The following is an 11,094-nucleotide window of genomic DNA, read 5'->3' on the forward strand; positions in this document are numbered from 1 at the left end:
TTTAAATACAATCCAGTAGTTTCCTTTAAGAGTTTTTGTCAATATCTTCTCTTTAACTGAAAATATTGCTAAAAATATACGTTCACGAAACGTATTTACTACTAATAAATTGTAGCGTTATATCACCAAGGAAACTCTTAATAAACCGTCTACGAAAATACTTGTTACCCGAGCTTATAAGGAATACAAACCTAATTAGATAGCACAATACGAGACATACAGAGATTTAATAAAAGATTTCGCGATGAACCGAAGCGTAAAATGAAGTTCCTTCCATAGATTAGTGCCTATTGTCGGATATCGCTAGGAAATTGCTAGCTCTCTTGCGGCGTTCTGTATGTATGCCAGGTTTGGATTTGTACTGGGGATTTAACGAAAATGTACAGGATAAACATGTGCTATGAACTAATTGGTGTTATCTTTGATTGAATTGTTGGTTTGTAATAATTAGAGGTTGATAGAACCATTTGAAATAATGGCAATTTAATAACGAATTTGCAAAGCTTTATGTTGTCAAGTCTTACACTTTTATTTACATAGCATATTAATTTTATTTATAAGCGAATATTATTATAATAATAATAAAAAAAAACAATATTTAAACAATGAGTTCAAGCGTGTTAAAAATTTTTTATTTCATACGTTGGCGAATATAATGTTTAATAATTATTGAGGATTACACAGAACAAGAATATTTTGTAAGGAGTAAAAAATATTCTTGTTCTTCGTATTTTTCAGCCTAAAAATAATTAGGCGTAAAAAATTGTTATTAAATTTATTCCTATAAAGACTTTCAGGTTTCCAGGAAGGAGAGATAAGGAAGACTACTAAGTTGAACATTGCGAAGAGAAAAATAAATAGGAGTAACAATTTTTACCCCAAAAATTTTAATGATGTTCCATGAAGAATTGTAATATTATGACCATCTTGAACGTAACAAGATAACCATTGTACATTGAATGAATGAATGAAAGCCTTTATTGCAAGAAATTTGCAAGTAACAATAATTTATAGCTTAACTAGATTTCTTCTGGGTATCTTGCTTGCCTTTCGACAAAAGCCTCCTCCAAACTCTTCCATGATTGCCTTTGAAGTGCTATTCTTCTCCAGGTCACTCCTCCTACAATTTCCTTTAAATCATCTTCCCATCTAATTTTTTGTCTCCCTCTGTTCCTTTTTCCTTCCCTGGGATACCATTCCAAGAGATCTTTAGTCCACTTTCCTTGTTTATTCCTCATTATATGCCCTGTCCAACGCCACTTTAGAGATTTGACTGTCTTCACAATGCTTTGTAATTTTGTAAAACCATTGTACATTACAAAACTATAAATAGATAATTATAAAATGAAAAGGTAATGCTTTATAATATACGTATAGGTATAGTGCTCTTAAGTATGTTAGTTTAGGTCACGGTTAGAATAATAGAGGTCAGGTTAGGTCGCACAAAAAAGGCATTGTGCGAAGTAAAGTTTGAAGACCTCTTGTAGTAATTTAGTGATGTATTTTCTAATTAGGTTAATGATATTGTTGAGAGAAATGGAGTTGACAAGACATGTAAAAATAAAAAGGTATTTAAATTTTTAATATTCTGATAAAAACATTTTATAGTTATAGTGAGTATATTATTTAAAAGTGAACGTAATAATATATCCCTAGTTGATATAGTAATTACCCTTGATACTACTCCCCTCTTGACAGCATTTTGTAAATTACTATCAATTAACATATTATCTTACTTCGTTTCATGACAACATTGTAACGTATAGCATTTTATATTAAAACCTGGTTGTGATTTTTTAATAACTACTGATTATAATAGTTCTTACGCAATCAAGGAGGAAATAAGTCGATATTGTTTTAAATTTTTGTCATTTATTTAGTTTTAAAACAGTTTTGAACTTGAAGAAGAGAATAAAATCTACGAAAACAAAGTAATATCTTAAAATTTTAAGTAACGCTCCAATAATATGACCCATATCAGCTGTATTCTGGTGTATTGTATCGAAAATATCTTATTTTTTATAGTTTAGCGACATTATTGCAAACGAATATTATGGTTAATAAAAACACGTACAATACAAAGCAACCATTTAATATAATATATTCGTAACTAATAAAAACATCAACATTAAATTACCCAATGTATCACAAATTTTCTTATTTCTTATAATATTATCTATTGTGATTTTTTGTCTTCAGTCTCATCGTCGTATTTTGTTGGCGTCTCACCGGGCTTCAGTAACTTTCCAACGATATCGTATTTTTCTGTAAAAAAGTAATCATTTTCATATATCAATCTTATTTTGAGTAATATAATTTGTTTCCAAAAGTTTTATTACAATCTGACTAGGAGAGGAAGGGGAAAAACATGCCTGAATAGGTTAGGTTTAAATAGGTTAGGTTTCTATAGTAAAAAAAATAATAACCTTTGTTTCAGTTTTAAAACACAAATAATGTAAACTAGGTAAATTATAATATTGTTCTATTGGATAAATTGCATTTTTCCTTCGATGAACGAGAAGTCAAGGAAAATAGTTTTGTAATTAGAATAAGGTATAGATATTAGGTACATGGGTAAATTGTAAGGAAATAAATTGTATGCAAAACCACTGTTTTATTACGTTGATAACACATGCGGTAATTTTTTCATGTTTCCTTAAAGATTACAAAAGGAAATGTTATTGGCAACAATTTATTTTTATAGCTTTACAGTTTATATTAAGGCTATTAGTAATTGTTCATGCAATTTATTAATTATTTATTGAGCTAAGTATATAAAAAATCTAATGTAAATAATGTATATAGGACAATAAATTCTAAAAAAATTAAGTAAAATATTGTCGGTACTGGCTTCGTTATTTATACAAACATTGTCAGTTAATACTGACTGATTTTATCAACTGATAATTCAGTTGATAAAATGTGATATATCGCGTAGCACGTTTGATAAGAAGATAATCGAACGTTACTCAATATTATTTGAAATATTTCATAGTAGATATAAGTACAGTGGCTATTCTTTGAAAATTATAAGGAATATAAATAAATTGATGGTGCGACGGGATTCGAACAGATAGTTACGTTAATCTGCAACTATTCAATTTTTATACCTACATACATAATAACATTGAACAGTGATCATTCTCCTCTGATACGGCTGGACTGATTCTAATGAAATTTGTGTTGACTCGGCTAACATCTATTTTTCATACCAGTGATAAAAATATGGCCAGAAAAACGTTTGCAGGGACAGCTAGTATTATAATTATACTATTTTATAGATAACTTACCCCTGAACTGATCCTCCCATTCCTTAGCGGATGCGACCTCATCAGGTGAGAGATCGCTGCAGTCATCATACTCCTTATCCGAAGCGGCTACTTCACCCGTAGCTAGACCTCGAGTCGCGTCTTTGCCTGCGAATGCTGCGTATGGACCACCTGGAAATTTAATTTTATGGGTTTTATTTTTATATCTATAGTATACAAATAATGTTGCTAGACTTAAAAATATTTTTTTACATGTAACAGATTTATTTCTTGTTTTCGTCATGTTACAGAAATAAAATGTCCTTGCAAAATTTTTATTTCTTATACTAATAATAGTCCGGGATACATCGCCCATTTTTGCAAGTGATTACTATCAAGCTAATTTTTCGTGAGTAGCTTTATTTTGATGAGATGCCCAATAATTTCATGTACGAAATTCTCGATTGTGGTAGCTTACAGAGGTAACAAGGATAAAAATTTTTGATTTGACGGTTCTCAAATATTTATTACGCAATTTGTAGGACAATATGTCTGTTGAATTATATAAGTATTAAATAAGTGAAAATAAAAAAATCAGCTGGTTAGTAATCATTTATGATGACTTCGTTATCGATACACATTGGAAAGGGGGACTCTTTGATCAAACCATAGATTTTGTAGGACAAATATTTTTTCGAATAATTTAGATAATTATCTTGAGATTGAACAAAAAAAAACATTCAGTTAGTAATTAATATTTGAGAACCATCAAATCAAAATATTTTATCCTTGTTTCCTCTGGTAGCTACCACAATCGAGAGTTTCGTACATGAAATTATTGGGCATCTCATCAAAATAAAGCTACTCACGAAAAATTAGCTTGATAGTAATCACTTGCAAAAATGGGCGATGTATCCCGGACTATAATATAACATAACCCACAAAAGCTGTGTCCAATGTAAACAACCATTTTTTTTATAAACCCATTATTTATAAAAAAAATGGTTGTTTACACATTAGCCGCATAAAATATGCTGGTAGAACAAAAATAAAGCCTACATAATTTTCGTGACATTGTTGTTGTTAAAAAAAGTGCATCATACATTTGAAAATTGGTGTCAACGACTTTGCTCTTAATCTTACACTTTCTATTCCAACAATCCAAGTAAAATTTCGACTGCATACGCCAGTTTGTACTGTTAGATACTATTAACAAGGCCTATAAGGGCAATGAACGTTGTTATAACAGCTGCATTAAGTATGACAGAAACTACAAGCACACATAATAAATCTATAGGTACTAAATAATATTATAAAGCTGAAGAGTTTGTTTGTTTGTTTGAACGCACTAATCTAAGGAACTACTGGTCCGATTTAAAAAATTATTTCGGTGTTAGATAGCCCATATCGAGGAGGGCTATATAATATCATCACGCTAAGATCAACAGGAGCGGAGCACTGAGGGTAAAACCACGGGGCACAGCTAGTAATTTAGCTATATGTTTTTTACATCGTTGCGTTGTACCGAAAATAATCAGTATGCACAGGTTATTAAAATTCGACTTTGACCTCCTGTGCGAGGCCGTGCGACAGAGACGGCTGTTAGCAATGTTGTGATTTCATGTTGTGCTCTATTATAGTGTAAGAGTTTAATATATAAAATAAATACCTAATCTCTTTTTTGATACTATGGATATCTCGTGTAGGTAATTTGTGAAAAAATTCTATCCATGAAATGTTTTTTTCAATGAATCTCAAATTTGCAATATGACTTTAGTAAGGTATGAATCTTATTTAATAAGTACATGTATTAAGTAACCAGACATAATCCTAGGTTTTCTGTGATCTAACAGTGTAATAAATATTATTATGAAATTTCAGATGTTTTTTCCTTGTTAAAAATTTAATTACTGTTATTATAAGTAGGTTTAAGAAAAGAAGGATAATTATTTAAATACAATTTACGAGACAATTATTATTTTTACGATGGAGTGGTAAAAAAGCAATTATGTCCATTATAAACGAGACTGTCAATGTCGGCTTATTATATTTTCAATGTTGCTTGTAGAGCCATTAAAATTTTTCGCAAAAAATATAAAAATCCTTGGCCAAGGAATAATAATTGTTGTTTATTTGTAATATTTCTCATATTTTTATGTTGTCGTAATTCTCTACAACATATTGGTAACAAATTCTGACTATAAGTTATAACTACAAATTATTACAAAAATATTGGATCGATACTAATGGAACAAAGAATACTAATGTAAATCATTAAAAAAAGGCTTCTCATTTCGTATAATTGTTTTATAATCTAAACTAGCTACGCGGTTTTACCCGCATGGCTCCGCTCATGTTGGTCTTAGCGTGATGATGAATGGGCTATCTAACACCGAAATAATTTTTTAAATCGGACCAGTAGTTCCTAAGATTAGCGCGTTCAAACAAACAAACTCTTCAGCTTTATAATATTAGCATAGAAACTCAGTGTCTGTAACAATTTATTATTTATTAAAATAAATGTTTGAATAAAAGCACCCATTAAAGAAAGTGTAGTTATTATAGTTCTCTATGGCAATAGATTATTTTCGAAGTAGTTATTGTATAACATGAAAGTATCGCACAGTTATTTTAACTCATATATTACCTTCTAACGTTAAAAGTATTCTTGATTGCTATCACGAGTACTAAGATTTTATTTAAATAAGGTATATTTAATTTAAGTAACGGTACTAAAATAATAAAATTTCATAAAATTATTGTTAAGCATTAAAATCACCTCATTATAATTGTAAAGTTTTAAATATTTATTAACATACACTTTGAATTATAATAACGAGTAATTAATGTTAAAAAATATACTTGAATTTTTTAATGTTATTAATGAATTGTTTTTTATTATTTTTATATGAAAATTATATTTTTTTTAACCATTGCGCCGTTGGTGTATGGAAATTTTTAAAATATACGTAAGTATGTGAATTTATTTAAGGCGATAACTTATAATCAATTAAAAAAACTGGTTAGTTGGTTCACCAAGGTTGAAACTCCATACTAGGTATGTTATGATAATTTGCACGAATTTATAAACAACATATATCAGTGAAAAAAATTAAAATAAAATGTAGTTATGTTTTTCTGTATGCTTACCTACATAAAAAGATCAACCATTATTAAAAATAAGGTTTAGATATTCAAAATAATAGGAATATGGTAGTAATCTTATAAAATTCATTGCCTTTTTTTTCGTTTTTTATGACTAAATTTTGTATGAATTATTGTTGTTGGCCGATCGATTATCAAGAAGAGAAGATGTAAGAATCATGGTTTCGTTTATTGCAAATATTATTATTAAATAGCTAACCACCCGAGGCTTCGCCCGCTTTGTCTAATACCTAATAAATTATATACTAAAACCTTCCTCTTGAATCACATCTATTAAAAAAACCGCATCAAAATCCGTTGCGAAGTTTCAAAGATTTAAGCATACAAAGGGACATAGGGACAGAGAAAGCGACTTTGTTTTATACTATGTAGTGATAGTGATAAACCTACGATAAATATATATGAATTATAGTAGAATGTACTCTATCTAGGAAATTTGAATGTAAAAGCACTCAAAATTTCCTAGATAGAGTACTACGTACAAAAGTACGTTATACTTTCTTCCCTGTCTCTCTAATTATAATTGAATGAAATTATAGAACTAAATCATATTATGTAGTAATTTCTCTAATATAGTAAACAGCTGATTATAGATAAACTACGTAGTAAGTCTTTTAATAGCATATTATTAGATATAACTATTGCATTAATAAAACATTATCGAATGTCAGATTTATGGAAGAAATATTCATGTAACGGTGTATTTAAGGGTGCATTAAGATCAAACGAGCGAATGCTCATTTTAACCCAAATTATTTTTGTGTAAACAGGCGTCAAATTATTTTAGTGTAAACAGGCGTAGAGCATTCTTTCGATTTTCTTAATGCGTTCGAAAAGGTTCTATGCAATTTTCTAATACAAAAAACACTGAATACGAGTTTTCGTCTAATAGATCACGAAATAATGCTCTGCTCTATATATACTACTATATACTATCTATAATAAATGGACAATCTAAAAATTAAAATAATTCGCACCATTTCCTTTGAATTATTCGTTAAAACAAACAGTCAAAAATATCTTAAATCTTTATATTATTATTATAGAGGGTCATGATGATACAGCAAGGTCTCTTTAGTTAATAACAACAGTCGTAATCCGTGCAATGAATCTAAATTCATGTTCAAATGCATGATCATTAATGTTATCTTATCTATATCAATACTAGCCTATATATAGAACAGACTAAATAATGTATTTTAACATTAAATAACATAATTAATGTATTACCTAAGTTATTTAATAATTACTATTATTAGTTATCAATTTGTGAAAACATAATTAATCAAACGTATTTTTTAAACTGAATGTCTTTCCACATAGAATTAAAAGTTACTAGAACAATATGTTATTGTTTACAGCAGATGTATTAATAATCTAACAAAAGTTATCTTCTGATTGGTTCGAATAAAATTTGCTCTATTTACTTGAACTCTATATTTGAAAATAACAAGTATTCAACAAAGTTTGTAATAATTTAGTTTATTTACTGTAATGTATGTCCATTTTGTTGCTGAATAAGTGCATGACCAACATTACACATGCGTAAATGTACATAAATATTAAATACTTATAATATTACTAGTGGTCCGCCCCGGCTTCGCCCGTGGTACCTACATGTTTAAACTATCCTATCTCTCAAGTTGGATCGAACTGCACATGGTGTGCGAATTTTATTATAATCGGTTAAGTGGTTTAGGAGTCCATTGAGGACAAACATTGTGACAAGAGATTTATATATATTAAGACATTCTCTACAACACGCCATCTAGTGGTAAGAAGTAAGTTCTTAGTATAAATGGATTAAAATAAGTGATACATTGTTTCTTATAGCAAAAGTTTGTGAAATTTTGCATCTGCAAATTGTAGGTGCAGATGTTACTTTATCATGCGAAACAGATTTATCTAACTGGATGAAATAGCACAGACATAAATTACACTAGATAAGCACTTAGCATAGATTCATAGAAACTAAAAATCTAGGCATGGCAGAGCCTAGAGGTTCTGTACAAAACAATCACGACCAATCAGGTTCTTAATACAATTAGACCGTGATGAATTGATGATGTAATAGTCTCCGTGTTAAGAATAGATTTAAATTGATCTAATAAATGGAACAATACTAATTTACACTGAGAAATAATTGATTAATATTATACTTTACTAATATCTTCATCAATTAACAATTTCTACGAAAACTTATGTGTCTAAACATAAAATAGTTTATACGTGATTAAAATATAACACAGTCTTGCCATGACCAGCAAATAATTTATATTATAGGTTAGGTTAGTATACATAGCTATATAAATAACACCTATTAACCACGACTAGAACTTGTAAACTCCACTACATAGAGTTTAAATGAGGTAAATACAAGTGAGAAATAACTGTGTCTCAGTAAGTTTTACTAAAGGTAGCATTCGGATCTGGGCAGTCGCGACCCGGCAGCCGCTGCCCCGCAGCCGCGACCGTGGTCGCGAGGCACCGCTTCGTAGGGAATTGTATGCGATAGTGTCCGACGCAAGCGACCGAGCCGCGCGGCCAAGGGGCGTGGCTTGCTCGCGACTTTGGCAGCGCCGCCGAGCCGCTCCGGGAGCAGTACGGTCGCGCTGCTGGCGACGTTTACCGATGAAAACGACGAGTTTTTAGTTGAATTAATTGCTAAAAATCCACCACTTTACGATCCTTGACTCAAAACCTATAAGGATAATGTTATGATATAATGAATCGATTTTATTCCTCTTTGATGATAGTAAGACCAACATTATTTGGTCGTCCTCTTCTTCGTCCTCTATCAGTCTCTTCACGAGTTCTCGCTTTCGTATATTTGACTATTATTTTGACTGAGTGCTGTTTGACTACTGCGCGTGGCAGTCGCTGCCCGGGTCGCGGACGCTGTTATCCGTAAGCTTCTGGCAGCGCCGCACAGCAGCGACAATGTTCCCGGCTGCAGGGCCGCGGCTGCCAGGTCGCGACAGCCCAGATCCGAATGCTACCTTTACACAAGTACTTATCAGATTCAGCATGTGACTTGCAAGGTAAGCGGCAATTACAAAGCAGTTAGTACTATTCCAACTCCCTATACTATGAAGTCATTACTCCCTAGAGCATAGGAACTACTAGGGGACTAACAATGAAGCGTATATAAATTGGTTTGTAAATGAACAACAATTTTTTATAAGTATGTGTGTAACGCATCGTAAGTTGCTTTTGCGCAGCTATTGGTGTAATTCTGACGTAACAATGATATCTAAATTTTGCTTGAACAAGGTAAATTACGTACGTGCCTCTTATAATGAAATAACTTGTTTGTATTGTAGTGTACTGTAATGTAGAGCTAGATAAGTTCAGCCTGTTTTTACTTTTTACGTACCCGGTCCATAAAATCGTTTTCCCTTAGTCACGTCAAATATTATTCCATTAACGGCCAGTAACACTCGTCCTTCTGCGTTGGTTCCATCGTATTTTTTTAGTTCAGCAACTGTCATGTCTTGCCGCAACTTAGGCATCGGCGGCGGGACGCTCACCGGCTCGACCGTTTCGAAATGCGACCTTATTATCTTATACAGAAGGTATAGAATGAAAAATACGAGCACTAGGTTAAGGGGACTCGTTAGTTCGTCCCAAAAACTAGATGTGTCTGTTTCGGCCATTTTGTACGTGTGCGTTTCGCGGGCGGTTGGAGTGGACTGAGTTAATAGTTATAAAGTTGTTGTTAGAAGGTCAACGCGTATCGTGTATTGAGTATCAACATAGCGTAAGAGACGCATATATAAGTGTGTCATATTAACCATCTGTCCAGATATCGCATTATGAAAAATGTTAACCAATTTCGCTTATTCATGATGCGCTAATAATAATTGATAACTCAGACTGAAAACTATTATTGACGTGACAACGTCTTATAATTCGATAGAGTCGGCTGCACGCACAAAAAAAAAATAAGACTCATGCGGCGTTACCTCGCTCTGAGGCGTTCCATGTAAGGTTTGATGTGAAAGCGAGAGCGCGAAACGAGCGACATAGAAGCACAATCGGACGTTGTCACGTTCAACTATCGTCAGGAAACCGACTTTACAGACAACCAATTTCTTGAAGTACCAAATAACTAAAATTTAACTGGTTTCTCATAAACATTCCTTTATTGTATCAAAGGTTGTCTGGAAGAAATCGCTCTAAAGCGATAAGACTGCCATTTGTATAAACACGGTTAGCAGTTTAAGCTATATATAAGTGTTTGTATTTCTTTTTTATTCCCTTTAATTGCAATAAAGGATTGATGAACAAATAAATAAACCATCTACAAATGAGTAAGGTGAAATGACCAATGAGTAATAACTCAATAATAACAGAAAGTTACATTATGCAGGTAGATAACGTGAAACAGCTCTTGATAGAGCCAATAGATGAATAGTATATGGTAAATAAAATAAAAATATATTACGATATAAGTATCAAATATCAAAAGACCATGAGCACAACAATTGCCTACGATAAAATGTTGCTACTAAGCAAAACGTTCTGAATAGAAAATATTGTCCTTTGATATTGTAAAAAATAAACTTTGTAACACCTTAAGAAGAGTTTACTAATTACCACAAAATGTCTTATGATAATAAATAAAAAAAGAGGTCTAAAGTTCATGCAAGTTTGAGTTTCAGTATAAAACATTTTTTTA

The 11,094-nt window shown here is 31.4% G+C and overlaps 1 protein-coding gene across 1 annotated transcript; it reads right to left on the bottom strand.

The window, feature by feature from the left end:
* Positions 1-2,076: 2,076 nt before the first annotated feature.
* On the bottom strand, positions 2,077-10,105 carry LOC149902529 (membrane-associated progesterone receptor component 1-like). Its single transcript, XM_090110095.1, has 3 exons — positions 9,790-10,105; positions 3,291-3,440; positions 2,077-2,265 (listed from the first exon to the last, which is right to left on the bottom strand). The coding sequence occupies exons 1-3, from the start codon at positions 10,067-10,069 to the stop codon at positions 2,177-2,179; spliced, it is 519 nt and encodes a 172-aa protein (XP_089966221.1). The 5' UTR covers positions 10,070-10,105; the 3' UTR covers positions 2,077-2,176.
* Between the last annotated feature and the right edge of the window lie 989 nt (positions 10,106-11,094).

The sequence above is a fragment of the Colias eurytheme genome, chromosome 15 (genome assembly GCF_061535395.1).
Source record: "Colias eurytheme isolate Ceu_HAF_F1 chromosome 15, ilColEury1 Martin Lab GWU primary, whole genome shotgun sequence".
In the NCBI taxonomy this organism is placed as follows: Eukaryota; Metazoa; Arthropoda; class Insecta; order Lepidoptera; family Pieridae; genus Colias; species Colias eurytheme.

Coding starts and splice junctions, on each gene's coding strand:
- LOC149902529 (XM_090110095.1), bottom strand. CDS start 10,069: ATGGCCGAAACAGACACATCTAGTTTTTGGGACGAACTAACGAGTCCC. Junction 3,441..9,789: donor AAAACGATTTTATGGACCGG/GTACGTAAAAAG, acceptor TTAAATTTCCAG/GTGGTCCATACGCAGCATTC. Junction 2,266..3,290: donor ATGGGAGGATCAGTTCAGGG/GTAAGTTATCTA, acceptor ACTTTTTTACAG/AAAAATACGATATCGTTGGA.